The sequence below is a fragment of the Leptodactylus fuscus genome, chromosome 7, assembly GCF_031893055.1.
Source record: "Leptodactylus fuscus isolate aLepFus1 chromosome 7, aLepFus1.hap2, whole genome shotgun sequence".
Classification (NCBI taxonomy): domain Eukaryota; kingdom Metazoa; phylum Chordata; class Amphibia; order Anura; family Leptodactylidae; genus Leptodactylus; species Leptodactylus fuscus.
The window spans coordinates 92678910-92701788 of NC_134271.1; the positions used below are offsets into that span (position 1 = coordinate 92678910).

The 22879-nt window shown below is 41.1% G+C and overlaps 1 protein-coding gene across 4 annotated transcripts in view; it reads right to left on the reverse strand.

Annotated features, from left to right (window-relative positions):
• The window catches only part of FERMT2 (FERM domain containing kindlin 2), a 64215-nt gene that overhangs the window by 17455 nt on the left and 23881 nt on the right, over nucleotides 1-22879 (reverse strand). For 2 of the 4 annotated variants that reach the window (XM_075282527.1, XM_075282526.1), the window contains exons 3-9: nucleotides 17206-17439; nucleotides 10644-10778; nucleotides 9597-9629; nucleotides 9108-9333; nucleotides 8906-9008; nucleotides 7262-7369; nucleotides 1860-1994 (exon numbers count right to left, since the gene is read on the reverse strand). In XM_075282527.1, the coding sequence (XP_075138628.1) occupies nucleotides 1860-1994; nucleotides 7262-7369; nucleotides 8906-9008; nucleotides 9108-9333; nucleotides 9597-9629; nucleotides 10644-10778; nucleotides 17206-17439 (974 nt within the window). The remainder of the gene's footprint in view (nucleotides 1-1859; nucleotides 1995-7261; nucleotides 7370-8905; nucleotides 9009-9107; nucleotides 9334-9596; nucleotides 9630-10643; nucleotides 10779-17205; nucleotides 17440-22879) is intronic. The other 2 variants (XM_075282529.1, XM_075282528.1) reach the window with 1 other exon arrangement.

The window sequence follows — 22879 nt, forward strand, 5'->3', positions numbered from 1 at the left end:
CAATGACCCCCCCTCCATCTCCTCCTCCTTCCAGTGCTGCCCCCCAGCTCTCCTTACATCTACCCCGTACCCTCTCCCCGCCACATGACTAAGCCGATGCTGGCCCGATGATAGAGGCCGTGCTTGTGTGTAGTAGGCAGTACATCGATCGATGCCCTCATCCTCCTCTTCCTTCCAGTGCTGCCCCCCAGCTCTTCTTACATCTGCCCCGTACCCTCTCCCTGTAATAGGCCTCACCGTAAATCTTGAGCAATGAATGCTACTAGATAGCCGCCGGACGCTGCAGAAAGTTTGTCCCTCCGGCTCGCTGTAGCTCACCGTTCCTATAGTCGGCGTGTTTCTTGTCAGGGCCTGGATTGAGCCCCGGTGTCTTTCCTTTCGGTCTCGGTACTAGCGCTGAGGTGAGGCCTAGTCGTGTGGCGGGGAGAGGGTACGGGGAAGATGTAAGGAGAGCTGGGGGGCAGCACTGGCAGGAGGAGAAGGATGGGGGAGGGGGGTCATCGATGTACTGGTTACTGGGCACAAGCATCGGGCCAGCAGTCCTCGGATGTCATTGTAATTCCCGCTGCTGAACTGCTGTCCCGAAAGCTGCTGCTGAACTGCGCTGCTGCTGGCCCGATAACGGAATAGTACCCTATTCCGTTATCGGGCCAGCAGCAGCGCATTTCAGCACCAGCTTTCGGGACAGCAGTTCAGTTCAGCAGCGGGAATTACAATGACATCCGAGGACTGCTGGCCCGATGCTTGTGCCCAGTAGCCAGTACATCAATGACCCCCCCTCCATCTCCTCCTCCTTCCAGTGCTGCCCCCCAGCTCTCCTTACATCTACCCCGTACCCTCTCCCCGCCACATGACTAAGCCGATGCTGGCCCGATGATAGAGGCCGTGCTTGTGTGTAGTAGGCAGTACATCGATCGATGCCCTCATCCTCCTCTTCCTTCCAGTGCTGCCCCCCAGCTCTTCTTACATCTGCCCCGTACCCTCTCCCTGTAATAGGCCTCACCGTAAATCTTGAGCAATGAATGCTACTAGATAGCCGCCGGACGCTGCAGAAAGTTTGTCCCTCCGGCTCGCTGTAGCTCACCGTTCCTATAGTCGGCGTGTTTCTTGTCAGGGCCTGGATTGAGCCCCGGTGTCTTTCCTTTCGGTCTCGGTACTAGCGCTGAGGTGAGGCCTAGTCGTGTGGCGGGGAGAGGGTACGGGGAAGATGTAAGGAGAGCTGGGGGGCAGCACTGGCAGGAGGAGAAGGATGGGGGAGGGGGGTCATCGATGTACTGGTTACTGGGCACAAGCATCGGGCCAGCAGTCCTCGGATGTCATTGTAATTCCCGCTGCTGAACTGCTGTCCCGAAAGCTGCTGCTGAACTGCGCTGCTGCTGGCCCGATAACGGAATAGTACCCATCCTCCTTGCTCAAAAGTGTTGGGCAAGGCTTTATATTGATAGCCTATGCTTAGGATAGGTCAACAAGATTAGACTGGTGGAGGTCTGAAACTGGGCACTGCCATTGATCAGCTGCTCATGATATGAAAAAACTATGACTAAACAGTGCCACACCTGTTCACAGGTTGCGTGGGGTAATGCAGCACAGTCACATTCGCTTCAATGAAGACAAAGTAAACACCAGACAACCCACTGACAGGTAGCAGTCAAGGAGAAATCAGCCATGTTTATCTAGTTCGGTGCAATCCCTTTATGGAATCGTGTGACCCCTTCTTTACAATTAGTGGGGAGCTCAGGCAATCAGACCCCATTAACCTGGACGTGAAGGTGAATCCTAGCAACACAGTTCTCTTTAGAGCATTAACAAAAAAGACTGTACAATTTTTTTTTTTTTTTTAACAAGTGTACAAGACTTACCAAAATGGTTGAAGTCTTTCCTCCCTCGAGAGTGATCTCCAGGTCTGACAGAGCAGCATCGACCTCATCGATTTCTTTATCACTGTTGTTATAATGATTCTCTGATGACATCATTGACAACTTGTTTATATGATACTGAAAAAAAAGAAACATCTGAAGGGTTAGTACTTCTATAACATCTCACAATGTGTATATAAAAGATGTGGAAAAGCAGCGTCTGTAATTTACTGCCACTAGCGTGGTGCTCTGAAAGCTGGTGCACTATTGTGCTTAACCATGATAGTATGGACAGATCTAGTGATGACATCACACTCCGCATAGCGTCAAATTCTAAGGTGTCCATTATAGGGGTAACCAAGCCTTTGTGGTGCATTTAAGGTCCTTTAGCTACTGTCCTCCCTGACAGACATACTGTGATGAAGATTGAGAAGCAACAAAAACTAGACAGGCCAATGACATACATGGAAGATATCCATGCATATAAAACGAGCTTGAAAAGATTTGTTGTGTCATGTGTGAGATTCTCCCAATCTACCCTGAAGCTCAGCAACATGATTCCTTTTCTGCTGCGTTTGCAGCTCCTTCCTAACACCAACAAACCAGTTACAGATGTTCCAGCAATGTTCCAGAGTGCTGACCTCCTACTGGCTATAGGATATGAGAGAATCCACAGGAATTATCTCCCATCTACCCTGAGGACAAAGATATTCCCTGCTAGATCCTCAGCAGAAGGTGGGCGTGAGGTGTGAGGCGTACGCGCCGCAGTCCAGAAGACCACATGAAAGACAAAGGAGATCAAAGTCCAACAGAAGCGGGGAGGAAAAACACAATGTTCTATATACGGTATAACATAACTGTTTCAAGATCATGTCCAGAGTTCAGGTCATGTTGGAAGGTGTAGTGTTCTATGTATAATGTAACAGAATTGTATTATGGCCATGTCTAGTAGTCAGGTCATGTTTGGGAGGTGTAGTGTTCCATGTATAGTATATAATAGAATTGTATTATGGTCATGTCCAGTGGTCAGGTCATATTGGGAGGTGTAGTGTTCTATGCATAGTATATAATAGAATTGTATTATGGTCATGTCCAGTGGTCAGGTCATGTTGGGAGGTGTAGTGTTCCATGTATAGTATATAATAGAATTGTATTATGGCCATGTCAAGTGGTCAGGTCATGTTGGGGGGTGTAGTGTTCTATGTATAGAGTATAATAGAATTGTATTATGGCCATGTCCAGTGGTCAGGTCATGTTGGGAGTTCTAGTGTTCTATGTATAGAGTATAATAGAATTGTAGTATGGTCATGTCCAGTGGTCAGGTCATGTTGGGAGGTGTAGTGTTCTATGTATAGTATATAATAGAATTGTATTATGGCCATGTCCAGTGGTCAGGTCATGTTGGGGGTGTAGTGGTCTATGTATAGTATATAATAGTATTGTATTATGGTCATGTCCAGTGGTCAGGTCATGTTGGGAGTTCTAGTGTTCTATGTATAGAGTATAATAGAATTGTAGTATGGTCATGTCCAGTGGTCAGGTCATGTTGGGAGGTGTAGTCTTCTATGTATAGAGTATAATAGAATTGTATTATGGCCATGTCCAGTGGTCAGGTCATATTGGGAGCTGCAGTGTTCTATGTATAATGTAACAGAATTGTATTATGGCCATGTCTAGTAGTCAGGTCATGTTTGGGAGGTGTAGTGTTCTATGTATAGAGTATAATAGAATTGTATTATGGCCATGTCCAGTGGTCAGGTCATGTTGGGAGGTGTAGTGTTCTATGTATAGTATATAATAGAATTGTATTATGGCCATGTCCAGTGGTCAGGTCATGTTGGGAGGTGTAGTCTTCTATGTATAGAGTATAATAGAATTGTATTATGGCCATGTCCAGTGGTCAGGTCATATTGGGAGGTGCAGTGTTCTATGTATAATGTAACAGAATTGTATTATGGCCATGTCTAGTAGTCAGGTCATGTTTGGGAGGTGTAGTGTTCTATGTATAGAGTATAATAGAATTGTATTATGGCCATGTCCAGTGGTCAGGTCATGTTGGGAGGTGTAGTGTTCTATGTATAGTATATAATAGAATTGTATTATGGCCATGTCCAGTGGTCAGGTCATGTTGGGAGGTGTAGTGTTCTATGTATAGAGTATAATAGAATTGTATTATGGTCATGTCCAGTGGTCAGGTCATATTGGGAGGTGTAGTGTTCTATGCATAGTATATAATAGAATTGTATTATGGTCATGTCCAGTGGTCAGGTCATGTTGGGAGTTCTAGTGTTCTATGTATAGAGTATAATAGAATTGTAGTATGGTCATGTCCAGTGGTCAGGTCATGTTGGGAGGTGTAGTGTTCTATGTATAGTATATAATAGAATTGTATTATGGCCATGTCCAGTGGTCAGGTCATGTTGGGGGTGTAGTGGTCTATGTATAGTATATAATAGAATTGTATTATGGCCATGTCCAGTGGACAGGTCATGTTGGGAGGTGTAGTGTTCTATGTATAGTATATAATAGAATTGTAGTATGGTCATGTCCAGTGGTCAGGTCATGTTGGGAGTTCTATGTATAGAGTATAATAGAATTGTAGTATGGTCATGTCCAGTGGTCAGGTCATGTTGGGAGGTGTAGTCTTCTATGTATAGTATATAATAGAATTGTATTATGGCCATGTCCAGTGATCAGGTCATGTTGGGAGGTGTAGTGTTCTATGTATAGTATATAATAGAATTGTATTATGGCCATGTCCAGTGATCAGGTCATGTTGGGAGGTGTAGTGTTCTATGTATAGTATATAATAGAATTGTATTATGGCCATGTCCAGTGGTCAGGTCATGTTGGGAGGTGTAGTGTTCTATGTATAGAGTATAATAGAATTGTATTATGGCCATGTCCAGTGGTCAGGTCATATTGGGAGGTGCAGTGTTCTATGTATAATGTAACAGAATTGTATTATGGCCATGTCTAGTAGTCAGGTCATGTTTGGGAGGTGTAGTGTTCTATGTATAGAGTATAATAGAATTGTATTATGGTCATGTCCAGTGGTCAGGTCATATTGGGAGGTGTAGTGTTCTATGCATAGTATATAATAGAATTGTATTATGGTCATGTCCAGTGGTCAGGTCATGTTGGGAGGTGTAGTGTTCTATGTATAGTATATAATAGAGTTGTATTATGGCCATGTCCAGTGGTCAGGTCATGTTGGGAGGTGTAGGGTTTATATAAATTATAATAGAATTGGATTATGGTCATGACCATTGGTTAGGACACAACATATTACCCATGTATAGAGTATAAAAATTGGATTATGGTCATGTTCAGTGGTTAGGTCATTTTGGGGAGTATATTGTTCTATGTGTACAGTGTATTAGAACTGTAGTATGATCATGGCCAGCAGGTAGATTTTTATATTGGTAAACCATAAAGTGTTTTCTTTAAGTTGCTGCACCCCCATAGTCCCCTCTCCCTCAGTCTGGTAGCCATACAACGTGCCTGTGCGATTACACACTAGCTGTCTGTGAGTCATGATATCAGATGTCATAGACCAGAGAGACCATTAATGAAACACTGTGAATCAGCAGTATGGCTGACAGCATGGAGAGCCATATAGCATTGCACTGGGTAAGCGGATTACATTCCCAGACGCGGCAAGTAACTAGAAATACTGATATATGAGCTTTGTAAGTCTGAATCATCGCTCAGGACAGAATACTCCAGACTCACATCAACACTCGGAATTACCAAGTTCACTTAGTAACATGCAAGGGTCGGAACATTATGGAGTTCTTAAGGGGCGTCTGCTGTGCAGGGCTAATTTCATGGAATTAAAGTTGAGAGATGTAAGGAAGTGACTCCACCCTTCTATCCCACTTATAAATAGCGAGGGCGCCCTAACAGCTCCAGCAGCTGTGCAAGAAAAACAGATCCCATTTCACGTCTCCAGAAAACGACAACAGGAAATGCAACCGCTTTCCCATATCAGATGTTCGAGCCGCAGAAATGTCTCCACTGAGAGGACCATTCAAAACTCTGCTTTTACAATCTGTATTTTTAGCAGGTGACCATTATTGTGAGCTCAGCGTTTAACCCCTGCAGAGTCCTACTGCATACAAATCTTACTATTGCTGAGCCACATTTTTACACTGCAGCCTGGCTTCACAAAACCCTGTTGATCATCTGCGATACCAGTTTGGAAGCTGCTTCCATCCTTGCAGTGACCACTGCTGATGTACTACAGGAGTACATGCAAATTAGTAGCCATCTGAATCAATAGTAAAGCAGAGATGAGACAACCCCTTTAAATGTCAGATGCAATAACAAGCACAGCAAGATCAATGGGATATTACCCTAAATGGGATTAATCCATTGGAGTGTGGCATCTTCAGCCTTATCCAAAGTCACTGAAGAAGCAGTGATGTCACTAACGCTACATTCACATAAAGGATGTCTACAAAACGGAGAGTGAACCATGTACCATCACTAGGTTTATGGATTATGTCAGAAACACAGCAAATAACACATTCCGGAACATTCAATCTCTAGATAGACGATAAACAGAAAAACGAGGTGCACCAGGACACTAGTACATAAAAGGCATAAATGGTGCCACATCTTTCCACAGGCTGTGTATGGTATTGCAGTTCATTAGCATTCATTTCAATGGTGTCTAGCTGCAATACAAGACAACTGATGGACAGGCATGGTGTTGGTTTCTGTCAGGGCAGCTATATTTCTCTAATCCGGAACAATCCTTTTAAATTACACGGACAACATAAGGCTATGACAATTTGTTTCTATAACGTTCTGAAATTTATCTCTGCATCCCTCTACAAATACTTGGAAAAGCTTAGCTCCCTTTTGTGATCAATATGATATTTATGTGGTTTAATCCAAGTTAATAGTCCACAAATCAGCACTATGCAGAATGCCCTCTAGTGGCTGCAGAAAGTAGCAGAAAATTTTATGCATGCATGAAAAGGACCAAAATCAAAATCAGACAATGGGTGGTGGAAAAATAACTTCTCTGCTAAAAATACACTCAAGTAGACAAAAGGAAAAGTTCATGTTTTTGTAAAATGTACAGTTTTTAAAGATCCGCAAAGCTCAGCAAAGTTGCAGGAAGCAGGTCAATTCCAAGACTAGTTCTCAGAAGTTCTGTGCACTCCCTGCCAGCAGTAGTTCATCAGAGACCCTGTTTGTACAGATATTTATTAGAAGTACAATCGCTTTCCCTTAACAGCAGGCCATAGGTTTCCAGACAACAAGCCGTCTTTCTCAGACACAAGGGAGGAAAGAGGGGAAAGAACCCCCCCGGGAAAGAAACCCCCCCCCCCCAAAAAAAAACAAACAAACAAACAAACAAAAAAAAAAAAACGGCACCCTTGTCTACCCACCTGCAGAGCAGCGAACATCATCATCTCTTCCTCTGTACACTCAATCTCTTCCAGCAGGATGGACCATTTTGCTTGCTCAAAAAGCTGGTTGATGCGGATGGCGTCATACTGCAACACAAGAGTATAACAATATTAATAAAGGCCACAAGTTGGGCAGGCAAAAAAAATAAAAAAATATATATATTATTGCACACAGGGCACATATTCCTCACTGTTTCTCTGTGCCATGGAACTTAAATATAACCATATGTTACTCAGTCCCATTAAAATATATGGGACTGAGGTACAGCAATGCTACGTGATCAATGGAAGTCATGTCACTTCTTGAAAATGCTACCAAGCAAGGCAATGGTATGGAAACAAAACCCTATTTATCTTTTTATTCTCGTTCTGATGGTCTCTGCTTACTTTCTGTAGCAAGCATGTATTGTATCTTCATTTACACCATGATTTCATCCAAATACTGGCTCCTAATCAATTTTTCATACTGCTGACCTGTCCACAGGATAGGTCATCAGTATGTGCTCTGTGGGGGTTAAAGGGATCCCATCATTAAAAATCGAATTTTTGGTCCCTAACATGTAGGAATAGCCTTAAGAAAGGCTATTTGTTTCCTACCTTTAGAGGTCTTCTCTGCTCCACCGTTCCGAAGAAATCCCGGTTTTTGCTGGTATGCAAATGAGGTCTCTCGCAGCACTTGGGGTGGGCCCCAGCTCTCAAACAGCACTGGGGGCGTCCCCAATACTGCGAGAGAACTCTCCAGCGCCGCCTCCATGCTCTTCAGGAACTGGTCTTCTTCAATACTGTGTAAGCGGCCATTTTCTCGTGGCCGGTGGTCATGCGCAGTCGGCACTGCTCTAGGCCCAAGGCCTAGAAGTTTGAAGGCAACCCCCGGAAGAAGACGCGAAGAAGACCAGTTCCTGAAGAAGATGGAGTCGGCGCTGGAGAGTTCTCTGGCAGTATTAGGGACACCCCTAGTGCTGTTTGAGCACTGGGGCCCGCCCCCAGTGCTGTGATAGAAATCATTTGCATATCAGCGAAAACCAGGATTTCTACGGAACGGGGGCGCGGGGAAGACATCTAAAGGTAAAAGAAGAATAGCCTTTCTTAAGGATATTTCTACGTGTTAGGGACAAAAAAAATTGATTTTAATGATAGGATCCCTTTAAACACCCAGACCCTGCACAGATCAGCTGCTGTGGCAGCCTCCAGGTCCCAGGAGCTTTATTGGATAGGCAGTGTACGTAACAACATTCCTATTAAGTGAATAGGAATAGAGCTGCAATTTCCTGGGACTTCCACCGATCACATACTAATCATCAATCCTATAGATATGTCATCAATATGAAAAATCAATTTGGGGCTAGAAATCCCCTTTAAACCCGAGGCCCACATTGCAGAAATGCAGCTTTTTTGGTTGCAGATTTTGATGTGATTTTTTTGAGCCAAAGCCAAGAATGGATACAAAAGGAATGGGAAATATATAGGAAGTTCTTATACTTCTACCTTCTGCTCAATCCACTCCTGGCTTTGGCTTAAACTGCAAAAAAAAAGCTGAATAGGCAAACCTATTTAATGATTTTTTGGGGGGCTAGCAGACAAGTGAACAGTTTAACCCAATAACTTCCCATTACCAGCAATTACCTTAGGATTCAAATCAAAGAAGCTGTAATACTTAAATCGAAGTAGTAATGCTTCATTCTCTTTCACATCTTGTTCCATTAGAGATCGGGATGAGTCTAGCCAACTGTAAAAGAGGAGAAAAAAAAAATGTATGCATGTTTACATACATGTCTAATATTGCTGATAAAACAAAAATGCATTACAAATGTATCTCATTGCTTACCCCTGATTTATTTTAGCTTTGTCAAGAAGGGTTTGTGGTTTGTACAATTTGGCAAGAATGTCTGGAGATGTGATTGGTTGGCTAACAGCCAGAATGCCAGGGTTGCCCTCTGACAAGGCACTATCACCAAACCATGCTGAAGTGGGTGAAAGAGGACTGCCATCACGAGAGTCATAAGTTGGCGTCATCGTCTTACTATACAAGCCAGGGCTAGAATATATACTTCCTAAAAAATAAAATTAAAAATAAAGTTTTTAAAAAGATACTTATATTTTTGTGTATATATATATATATATATATATATATATATATATATATATATATATATATATATATATATATATATATATATATATATATAGTGTAAAACATATGGTCACAACACAAGTCATATCCTGCATGCTACACAAGTCAGCAAATCTACAAGAAGGTGGGAATACAAAGGGATGAAGACAGGAGCAGAGACATAGAGGCACAGAGAATACTTACCTTTGACTGGCCCAATGTAAAGAACATCATTTCCTATAGAAAGGAGAGGAAAAGGAAAAAAAGAGAAAGGAAATGAGACAGCCAGAGACAGTGAAGAACAGAAGGATGGTGCTCTGTCAGCAGAACAAAGGAGTCCAGGATTAATCCCCCACAACCCCAACTTTTATTTCCTAATTTTAACATAAAATATTCCTGGTTGGGGAAATATTGGGGGATATATATGTGTGTACACAAGTATGTGCAACATATATCTACACGTCGAAGGACCATAACCATGGACACACAGACTACTAAAACAGCAGGCACCAACAGTGCTCAATGTACCCCATTGACTATAATGGTATCTGTCAGGGTTTTTTTTTTAATCTGAAACCAGCGAGAGTGGGGAAGGCCCCCACACACAGAGGGCAGATGTGGTTGACTAATGTATATGGCCATCTACTTGTTAGATACAATCTATTATTCCTTCTCAGCCATCCAAGTGTTATTTTATCTCCAGTAAAGAAAACCTGCAGATAAATTTACAAATGCAAACACAAAAAAAAAAAATAAAAAAAAGTTCACATATACACTACTAGGGCTAGTTCACACGGGGGTTCTGCATGTGCACATTCAGTCGCGGCTTTCTGCTCCAGATTAGGCCTGAATGAATGGGCCTAGTCCGGAGGGTGCTGTCGCAAGGTGAATGCCGCGGCTGAATTATCTGCGGAATCCGCCTGAAGAAAGGGCAGCTCACTTCTTTTTTTCTGCTGGCGGGAAAAAGAATGCTAGCGGTCTATATAGACCTTTATTGTGAGGGGGCAGATTTTGAGGTGGATTCTGCGCCAAAATCCGCCCCCTCTTGCCCCGTGTGAACTAGCCCTAAGTGTGACTGTGAATATTCAGTCTAGGAGGTCCTTTAAGACTCAGGATAAGACTTCTTGAAAGGATTGGATACTACAAGATATAAAACAGGTATAAAATAGAGCTTAGGGACAAGATAGGTATAGGACAAATGTACAGGTAGACATGAGAAATTAGAATACTGGTTTCTTGCCCTATACTAACCAGTCCCAGGAGTCAAAGGTCCATCAAGTTCCAGAATATTCTCTTCGGTTTGATTGTCTTCAATCTTTTTCTTTTTTTTCTTTGTTGGATCTCTCGGTTTCCGGAGAAGTGAAAGCTCCTCTGGATGTCGGATATCTGTAGGAATATGAAATATACTAAAAATTCACAAGTCAAGAGGATGAATTCTCATCATTCTAAGAGTATGGCATCTATCAATGCTAAAAAGCACTGCTGATACACCCCACTGACCTCTCTAGAAGTTGAAATGGTGGAGGTATATACAGTCACCCAACTTTAAGAAAAAAAGAAATACTTAATACTTAAGTGACAAGCAAGCTTCCATTAAATAGCAATTCCAGAGGATCTGTTAAAACTCTGGTGTGTTCATCTGATACTCCACCTGGAAATGTATACTTAAATTGATAACTGGGAATTACCAGTTGCCTTGGCCACAGGGTATATTTCTACGTTTTATAAACCTTGGCTGCGGAGTCAGAATCAGGATCAAATTTGGATGGAGTTGGAAGCAAAGTTACTGAATCTGGCTTCAAAATAAAGTGATTATTTTTAATAATATTCTACAATTATTGATATTGCATAACCATTACATGCACAGCTCAATGAATAATCCTTTTCTATGGAATTCAATCATTAGCTTTTTCATGAATTAGAGGATTTTTACTGCTTCTGAGTACTAGGGTCCAGAGTTGGGCTGTGGAAAGAGGAGTTGGTGGTTTGGTCTACCGACTCCGAAGCCCTGCTGTCAACGCTGACTGGTCCATGTAGGCACACACCCCATCGACAAGAGGAATAGTAACATACAGTTGTCAATAAGTTTGTACATTTTCAGAAAGATTAAACAGAGGATAGACACAAAGGAGAAATCGAAGTAAAGGTGATGAGGGGGGGGGGGGGGTAGGTGGCTGAGGGTAAATGCCCTTTAGGATTCGCTAGCTATGACCGCAATTTTGAAGCTGCTGAATCAAACAAGTGTTTTGCAACTCCCAGATTGAGAAATCACATTTTGAGAGCTGGGTCATTGGCCATGAACATGAAGACTTAAAAAGTTATGTATTTAAACTGGCAGCAAAAGGAATGTCGTGCTTGGCCTTGAGAAGAGGAGCAGACAAACAGCCTTTTAAGGGGAAAGCAGATTTGCTTGCAATTATGCAATATTTGACAGATGAAAGCATGAAGAGTTTAACAGTGAGAGAGACAGAGACCAAGGGCTGGGGGGTGTTGAGGGTGAGAATGCTGATCCAAACATTGCCACAGTGCTGGGCTTAGCCTGCGACCTGGTTTGTATGATTGTGAAAGAACGTGACACATCTGCTTAATAATCCCAACACCAAATCAGAGCTCATGTATGTCAAATGGCACCCAGATAGTCAGCAAAGAGCCCATTCATTCTGCTTCATGTGATAATTGGGGCAGATCAGTGGCATTATATAGCACAAGACCTATTCAGAGCAACCTCAAGATCACTGAAGATACAGAGGGGAAAGGTTTATCAATGTGCATAAAAGTCCTTTAAGCAGTTGACTTGTGCTCCTTTCCCAGGAAAGTGCACCTCTATTGTTTATGGACTCTCCAAGTATCATACAATTCTCTTGGGAGATTAGAGCTTCAGAATGACATGATTTCACCCCATATTACATCAGGGTAGATGAACCAGCTAAATGTAAGTTAGCAAGAAGTATTGGACAGATGCAACAGAGTAATAACTGCAGGAACAGACTACAAAAAGATATTATTTGTAGTCTGTAACTATGGAGATACATTGGTCTGTGGAGAGGAGCTGTACGCATAAAAAAGCAAGGCGTTAGGTTTGTCTAAAAGGTAGGTATATCCAGCAACCAAGGAAAGTCCAGTAGTAAAATAAAACTTCACTTTTATTGATGCATAGTACAGTCCATAAAAAACATTGAGATACTGTGTGTGGATAAAAAAAAAAAGTAATGCCTACAAAAACATACCCAGATGGAAAAACGAATTCACATACGCATGGTTAACCGTTGACGCGTTTCGAGTACTTCAACTCTTAGTCATAGCGCCATGACTAAGTTGAAGTACTCGAAAATTCGTTTTTCCATCTGAGTATGTTTTTGTAGGCATTACTTTTTTTTTTTTTATCCACACACAGTATCTCAATGTTTTTTATGGACTGTACTATGCATCAATAAAAGTGAAGTTTTATTTTACTACTGGACTTTCCTTGGTTGCTGGATATACCTACCTTTTTGCATTGTGTCTTTGTCCTCATCCGGGAGGCTCTATCCGCGCATCAGGAAATCCTACAATATATTATCAATTTGCTGTTGGCTGTGGACTTCCTTTTTTTTTTTTTTGCTATATATTAGGTTTGTCTAGCAGGATATATTGTTTGGAAAAAAAGGACAGAATGGATTAAAAAATAAAAATAAAAATAATAATAATAATAATAATAATAATAATAATAATAATAATAATAATAATAATAATAATAATAATTCACAGATTTCCTACCACTGCTGTTCTGGCACACATGGAATCCCTTCTGGTCCCATCTTGACCCATGAAATGCCCACACAAGCAATAAATGGAGATGGGTCATAATTTCTTGCATTTCCAGATGGAATAGGAAATGGACAGGACGGAATAATTCTTATGGGCTAAGTTATCAGTATGACTGATAAAGTTAGCCATCAGATAAAACTTAAAGGGATTGATCTGCACCATGGCTATGTGACTAACAGATTGAGGTCAACTTCTGAGAAGAAGAAATCAGCCATGTTTTAAAACCCTTAACATTCTAAGTAAAAAAAAAATAAAAAAAAAAATATATATATATTTTTTTTTATTTATTATATACCCGTTGTGTTTCAACTGATGGCTAGCTTTAGGGTCCATGGTCATAACATAGCACATAAGCATATGCTGATCAGGTAACAACATGTAACTAGAAATGCATGACTGCATCCAACCATTATCAGCCATAGCACATATAAAAAGGAGCCAAGGGGACGGCAAGGGGAGCTAGCCGAAGACAGGGTAGAGAGGAGAAATACAACCACGTCAGGCTCTGTTTTTATAGGTCTCCTTGAAAAGATGTGCTTAAAACTTTAGAATGATTGAGGAAAGTCGGAGGCAGATTAACATCACTCCGCACAGAGAACTAAATGATCCTGCAGTGTGTCTGTGTTTCTTTCTTTTTTAGTTGCTATGATTCCTAGGATTTCTCTATCTGCCATGAGCTTCTATGTGTTTCTCTCTTGTTATATACTACTGTACCATCTATGAAACTGTATCACTGAAATTTCCCCATTGTGGGACTATTAAAGGAATATCTTATCTTATAGAATAGGTGCAGCATGGGAGAAGTCCCTAAAACCAAATTCAGAGAAGCCTATACGCACATGATATATACTGTACAAGTATGAATAAAATAAACACAGGATAAAGCTCGGAGATCCTGTGCATGGTATTGTTCAGGGGCAGTGATAAGGAAACACTTGTTGTGTGGGCACTTCCTATCATGCAGTAGTAACTTATATAAGCCAGTCATGTATCCGGTTGCAAGCTTTGAAGTCCTTGGCAGCTGTAGGAGGGGGTGAAGCTGCTAAATCTGTTGTATGACAGAGGTTCAAAGACTGCATCCTCCTCCCACTCTGAACGATACACGATCTCTGGACTATGTGTGGTCGGGAGTGTGAGACAGGGCACAAGTATGGTGTGTGCCATACTAGTGACATGCCCAGATTATTATCGGTAATGAAGACATTGTATGTAATATCTTCCATGTTCAGAACTATAGGGGTCCGGGATTTGCATGCTAAGGCAGATTCTGCCACATTTTTAACTTTATATGAAATTTCCATCCTAAAGAGGAATAAAACGCCTCAGACACCCATCTATATACTGTAACATAGAAATATAAACAGTGATAGAAACCAATAATGAACATATATTAGCAGATGGGCTACCTCCAAACAACTTTATTTTTCCTTCTCCTATTATATTCACACTGCAAACCCATTCACTTAGATTGAGAGCTCCTAGGCCAAGGCTCTCACTGGATGAATCAATTAAAGCAAGATCACCTTGGCCGCTGGTTGAGACCGTGCGCTGCCTGCCAATTAGATTTACAAGGAAGATATCCCACTGGGATCTCTCTGTCTGGAAACAGAGTCTCAGTGCAATATAAACAGACGTAATGGCACAAACAGCAACATTCAGCCTTACGGTAAGTAACAAGAGATCCCACAAGGGTCCACAACATAAGACTACATGATGATGTACTAAAGAGCTCAATATGCGCATGCATCTCTCCTTTAAGTAGGAGGTAATACTGAAAATGATCTAAAATACTCATTCTTCATCTTTAGGAAAGCAGTAAACCAGATAGTACTTAACTGCCTAGGCCCAAGACAAGAAGCTTTGCCATGGGGACATTAGAGTAGAGTATCAGGAACTGCAAGAACCCAGACTATAGAGTTAATAGATTGCATCCTCATGCAGATTTTGGTAGTTCTCCTTTGGTGGCATTATTGCCTTCCGGCACTGTATTCATGTACATCTCATTCATGAGCATATAGGGTTTTTTGGCATTTTCCAACAATCCAAAAAGAAAAGATTTTAATTTATATTTCTAATCCTTATTATTAGTACCTTTAAAGGGAACAGTCTACTATAAGAGGAGGGTATCAGGAAAAGATGCCCAAATACTACGACACAACAATGGAATACTGCAGCAGATATGTTACTTCTCCTTGACTATAAAGAGTCTCCTCCGTCAGTTCTGCATTTTTATCATATTTGTAAGTGTAATAAGTATATACCCCCACCTCCTTGAAAATAAACACTTGAGATTACTGCGGTGACTCCCTGAGTTGAGGAATGTATGGCCGATGAAAGTGTCCCTTCGTGCCTGTAGGAACAATCTCCTCTCTTTTGGCTGACCTTTCCCTGTCCCTATAACAATTGCAGTCTGTATGGGATTTACATTTTTACAGTCCTCACCAAGAGGGAGCTTGTCACATCACACAAAGTGACCACTATGCTGCCCATCATCCGCACAGCCGTTCCACACAATTAGCTACATTGAAGCCGGCTCATTAAAACAGACCATTCAGCAACATCAATCAATACAAGGCATGGATTATAATGAAGTCGCTAAGCATTGGGAGCGAAGGGGGGGGATTTTATTAGTGAAATTACAACCCCGGCCTTTTAATCAATACAAAGATTCAGCAGAAAGATTTACTGCAGCATCAGGATTTTATATAACATGACGGATTTACTTCATTTCCCATCAAGACAAAGGTGGAGTCAAGCATAGCCAAGTGACCGTAGCCTATCATATTCTATTATTTAATAAATTGTTACCTTTAAAACCAAACAGCACGGATACATAACAGAACAATAACTGCAAAAGCTGCAGACATTGCGACTCCATGCAACTTTGTCATTGAGAATAGTAGATTTGTCATATACTATTAATATTGAGATGTCAGTCATGGCCAGGAGGTATAATGAGCGAGGGGACAGCATGACTAGGCCGACGCTGCCGTCTGGAACTACTTAGGGTAATTTACATGAGTTTTTATGCTCTCAAACATTTATAACCTCATTTTGCTGCAAGAAGGGCAAACAATGAAAGGGAATTACTTCATCCTGCATGTGATGGGGATGGGGCCAGTTAGTGATGGAGAATTACTTTACAGGGAACCTGTCAGGTGTTTTTCCACCTTATCAGCTCAGTTTTAGGTCCAACGTTCTAAACTGCACAAAAATATTCCGCAGTGAGGCGTGCACAAAGGATATTTATGAACAGAGCGCTAACTTTCTCTTGAGACAGGGGTTAGCACTCGGACCTTGAATACCGCCAGACTCAAGCTATGTGAGCGGTATATTCCTTCAGTATTCTTTGGCTAAAAGCAGTACAGACCCGCAGTTGTATTATGCTATATAGGGCGCATTCTTAGCCAACAGAACAGACCAGCTTTAATACAACTGTGGCTGCTAGAAGCTACCACTAGAAACTAGAAGCCACCTAAAGACTAGACGCTACCACTGGAAGCTACCACTAGAAACTAGAAGCCACCTAGAGAGTAGATGCTACCACTAGAAACTAGAAGCCACCACTAGAAACTAGAAGCCTCCACGGGCAACTACCACTAGAAACTAGAAGCCACCTAGAGACTAGAAGCCACCACTAGAAACTAGAAGCCACCACTAGAAACTAGAAGCCAATGGTAGAAAATATTAAATATTGTGGGCCCTCTGTTTCCTGATAAAGGAGATTAGAAGATGGCTGTCATCAAGGCCAGACATAATACAGCCCTAACGGAAAACGCTGTAACAACATGACAACATTCAAGGTCTACAACATCAGAGTTTCCTCAACAGGAAGACAATCTGCACACTCATGTGAGACATTTGACAGCCTCTTGATACTTGGTCTCTTACCCCCTTGTTGACATGAGCCACGCTGTAAACAACACCTTGCTAATCTAACCTCTCCCATTCAAACAGCTGCTGTCCTCATTTTCTTTTTTTTTTTTTTTTTTTTTAATAAACTTACTGAACGTCTTGCAAATGTCGGAGACAGCTTTGAAGACTCTGTCGGAGAAGTTGACCTTCACCTTAACGTATTTCATGTTAGGGAGTTGCAGTCGAAGCAGTTTGTGCTGGGGGGTGAATTGTAGTTTGGCATCTGCTTGGATGCCATATTTGTCTAAGGTCCAATGAGTCTTCAAGAGCCATGTTTTCTTCTTCTCCCACCACAAGGCATGATCGGACCAATCTTTCTTCACATCTGAAAAGAAAGAAAAAGAAATGTGATCAGTCTCCTATTCATCGCCACAGAGAGACAGTTTGTCAAAAGATGACAATACACATTATATGGAAAGCCGGCCTATACTTTAGCCATGGGCCGAAGTAGACATTTTCTCACCCAACTCCCTCACATACATGAATCCTCTGCCCAGCTGATCAGAGCACTGAAATTTAAGAGATGCTTATCATACAAGAACAAAAGGAGGCCTCCATAAACATTGCAAGCTCAGCTGAACCTGAAGGTGTATGGCCAGTTTAAAGAGTTTTTTTTGGTGACTTATAAATGAACCTATCCCAAGGATAGGCTAATTCAGATGTGTTGTGATTGCCAGATGTTTGACACCTAGGACCTTCGCTGATCAGCTTTTTGAAGAGCCCACAGTGTGTCGGCCTCTTCCCTGTGCCAATGACATCATGTTCCTCAGGTTACATAGTACAATAGCAACACGGTCCCATGCTATACCAACATATATAGAGCTGTGCCTGGAATTCAGTATACAGGCCATAGTGCTTAAATGAACCTTTAAGCCCCATGGAGAGGAAAGGTTTTTTTTTTCCCCCAGTATATATTGTTGTTTTTTTTCTTTTTAGGCAAAGCCAGGCTTGGCTACAATGGGAATGGGAAACAGAGGAAGTTCTTATACATCTACCTTCTGCTCAATCCACTCCTGGCTTTGGCTCAAAATAAAATAAGCTGCTGTTCTGCAGAGGTTTTGTGAGGGTTCCGGGTGTCAGATCCTTACTGATCACATATTGAGGACTTATCCTGAGCATAGGTCATCAACATAACAGTCCCGGAAAACAGTTTACGATTTTGACAGCACTATCTAAAATGTTTAAGGAAGCTTCATCTCTCCCTTGATATTGGACATGATTTGATTTCAACCAATTCATAGTTCTTGTGGGGAATAAACTGTTGAGCCTGGCACTGGCTTATTCACCTCTCCACACCGAAAACACATGGCCGAGTCCTGAGCCCTGAAAGGCTTAAACCCCTTTGGCAATGAAAAGCATTTAGCAATCACCAGTGTGGATTTCCCTGGGGATGGGAGGGTGGTGCCCGGATGGAGAGACCTCCACAGAGGACACATTCTTATCACAATACATACGGTATACAGAATATCCTTAAATTGGTTGTTTGACAAAGTCCATTTTTAGACTGCTGATACCCATAAAAGGTACTTTCAGCGGGACACCCCAGGATAAGGAGTTACAGAAGATTCTCCATGCACAGCGAAACATTGCAGAATATTTATTGAGATCAATGGCCATTTGCTGATGTGAATGGCAATGCTCCAGAACACTGCACTTGTAGGTCCTCAGATCTGACTAACAGAAGAGCAGAGCTGGTCGGTAGGTCAGAGTAAAAAAATAAAATAAAATAAAATAAAAAAAATAAAAAAAAGGTTGGCCGCACCCCAGTAATATATCCATGAAGTCACAACAATAAAAGAAGAAATAAAAAAAAAATTGAGAGGTAAAAAAAAAAAAAAAAAAAAAGTTCTCATCTGTCATGTTAGTTGACCAGTTTATATTCTAGTCACTTGTCCCAATCTGTTGAATAGCCTAATTTTCTTAGGAGATTTAGGTTTCCTTAGAGACCTCCTGAAGCCCGGGCTGGAGACATTAATTTCATTCTGAGCCATGCTCATCCATAGAGCATTTCAATTAGAGCTAATAACTCAATAAGGAGGAGACTTGGTAAAGGGATTTATCCAGTTTTCATAGTTGGGACATTACAGCAAAGATGATGCCAACCTACATTTATGGGCTAATGCAGTGATTGTAATTCAGGTCCTATGCTGGTTACATCAATATCAATCCAAGGACGCCGCATCAGAGAACTGGAAACATTCCTAGAAACCTTACAGATACATTACTGAATGTCCCTGTGAATAGGCAAATTCCAAATCTGAAACAGATGCTAATATACTGTATAATGTTGCATGTACAAAAATATACAATGTAACATATGAGTATACCCAGGAATCTTTCAAAGCCGTATTATACAGAGAGGATGCAACAGAAGCCAAGTGCACAAAATGCCCCCCAAAAGACTTCTAAGTAGAGCCGAGCGATGATGACCCAAATCAAAATCTAAATTACCTCAATTAGGATTATTGACTGATTTAGGACCCTGCTTTTACATACCTTGTCCCTGAATTTTGGCTTTGGTTATTCACATATCAGTAATCTTGATGGGATAGTGTACAGTTAGTGGCATACTCCTTCGTCAATGAGATAGCATGGCATGGATGGAAAATAATTGAAATTATTAATGTCATTAATGTTACGTTGATTAATTTAGCTGACTTTTGGTTTTGGATATCCTTTAAATAATTGTCCAGCCCTTCTCCTAAGCAACACTTCCCAAAAACTATCCTCTGACCCTTGTGCATCCTAGGCACTATGGAGAATACAGTGGCCTTTCAGAGGCTTTAGGATCCATCAGTCTATTGTCATCTCTAAGCCATTCATTGACTAATATTCACCAGTCAATACAAAGTCTATGGCTTACTACTCATTCCAGCTTGAACACTCGGGTGGTCTTCTATTAATTGTTCTTCAGAACCCATGGAACCAAATTCTGCTGCAGGGAAATACTCTAACATGTGGGAGGAAAGCAGAACAGCCACAAGTATGTAACGCATGTCAAGGCCTATACTGCACAGTCTATGAACCAATGCATGCTTTTAATGAATACAATAGGGACCATTGTAGAAAATAGGATCATATATAATTTTATATATTTTATCATCATCATCAGATCCTCCCCCATCCTTTATGAACCATAAAGAGTCTCTCACTTAATTCTCAGACTATTCCCCAGAACTTGTTCAGTCAACTAGGAATGCAAATTTCTTAACCTAGTTCCATTTTAAAGACCCTCTCCAACACTAAATAGGGCACTTATTGTCCTCCTGTATTTGCAGTTCTTTAAAGTTGGCCACACGCCACTTGAAAATTGGCAGAAGCAGCTCAGCCCTACAATGCTACTCTATAGTACTGCTAACATACTGTATTAGTCACGTATGTAAATCTGCTAATAAAGATAGATCCTAAATATTCCTCTTGGGTCTTATCAAACACAAAGTGATCTGTTAAAATTAAGATCCTTTACTTTAGCTACCAAAACACCATCACTGAAATGTGTCACCGGACCAGAAAAACAAACGCTCTAGTTTGGAGCCACCTTAAGAATCACATTCAATTTTGGTGCAGTTTCTGAGCCAAAACCAGGATTGGATTTACAAGATATAGAATATAGAAATGAATCGCTGATCCCCTTCTACTGATGCCATTTTGAATGGGAACTTTCACCATCTCCACTTTTTGCATCCATTAATAGACTTTGCTTCATAGATTTTGTTGCCGTTGGAATATTTTAGTTCCTGCCATTCCTGATGGGTGACCATTCCAATAGGTGCTGTTCATTTCAGCACCCAATATGCTAATCAGGCTGTCTTGTCAGGCGAGTGGTCCCAGACTGACTGCTGCCCAGTACCGTCAACCTGACAGTCAGTAGAGATCCCAAAACTAATGGCACCGATTGATCAGAGGAGCAGCACCTATTTATGTATGTAAAGAATTGGAGTTGGGTAAAGGTCCACTAATCTAAAACTGCATTTATCTTTCCAGCCCAAGTCTAAGGACATACTGGCAAATCTGTAACAGGCCAGTCGGATAACACGCTGTAACATCAGTAGCAGTGCAAAGGGTGGGATTTAAAGAAATAGTCCCCAAACACTGCAGTAAAAATCCACAATGCACCCTGTCTTGTACTGTGGGTTACAAACATACAGCATGTCAATTATTACTGTGGGTCTGAATGTGGTTTTCAACCTTTGCAACTTAAGGGCAGTAAGGTGGCTCAGTGGTTAGCACGGTTCTTGGAATCCTAGGTTTGACTCCAGCCAAGAAAGAACACAAAAAAACCCAAAACGGCCCAATCAGCAAATTGGCCAAAGCGATATAATTCAATTGAAAATAGAAGATATAGCCAAATACTGTATCAAAAAATAAATTTTAAAAAAATCATACAAAAATATACATTAATACATAATCACATATAGTAATTAAAAAAAATTATATTACAGCAGGGCCGATGGAGTAATGACCCCATGCAAGTAAATTTGGGCAACTCCATGAATAGTCACCCTTAATTTGTTAATTAGTTAAAAGTTTGGGGAATTGGTTATAAGATATTAGTCGCCATGAGTGGCAAGGCTATATTAGGATCCCGGTGGTCTTTAAGCCGACAAAGGTCTGCATAGGGTATACATATTGGTCTACGCTGGGTCTTTATAGTGTCCTCCTATGCGTCAAATGGTATTTCAGTTAATTTTATGGCATGACATTAAAGTCCGAGCCTTTCTGAACACAAGGGCCAATGAAAGGTGCAATTTATTTTTACAACTCTATAGGACTACACATATATCAAAAGGACATTAAACTATTGAAGCACATGCATTAGTTGTATGACTCAAATCAAACACAGATTACATTCTTTTTGTGGTCTTTATGTTAACGGGAATTGTTTACTTTGAGATTTGTCCAATTTGATTCTTATCTACAGGTTTTTCAGCCAAAGTATCAGGTCTGCCCTAAATGACTACAGGAGATGTCCATTTGTGGTCAGGACGTCTCTTCTCAGAATAGCACTCCTACTTCTTCCCTTGAAAATCATCATAAACTTTGGGAACTACATCATGACTATCCGCAGGAGAGCATCCAAGCTACAAATCTCTGTACAAAGAGGGTATTGATCTCCTGTCATCTACTTTACAGCTGATAGTGAAGACTTGAGCCAGATCTCAAACACTTCAGACTATTAAGCCACAAACAATAACTACAAGAACCAAAGATACAAGACGACATTAAACAGAGGAATGTATAAAACAACCACAACTACTGAATGATAGCAAAGATTACAATGACCAGTAAACCTAAAGTGTGCAGTTTAACAGTATCCACTTTCATAAATACCCAATATGGTTGTAAGCATTTCTGGAGAATCTGAGTACTAGCATTATGGGAGATAAGTTTTCTTCTGAAAAATCTACAATCAGCAGTTACCTAGCCTCTTATGGCTGATGGTGGACTGTCTTAGGGTAAGTTCACACGGAGTAAAATGGTGTATATTTTGGAGTGTAATTTTACACGTGTAAAAAATTTACACGCGTTTTTTGGAGCAGTTTTTTTACACGTGGCGTTTACGGAAGTGTGTTTTTCTACACGCGTAAACGCTCCAAAAAACGCTCCGTAAACGCCACGTGTAAAATTTTTTTTACACGTGTAAAATTACACTCCAAAATACACTCCATTTTACTCCGTGTGAACTTACCCTTATAAAGAATTCTCTAACGTTCACTCAATGTCTCTATGAAATTTGGGCAAGGAACATGCAAACAAGACCTCAT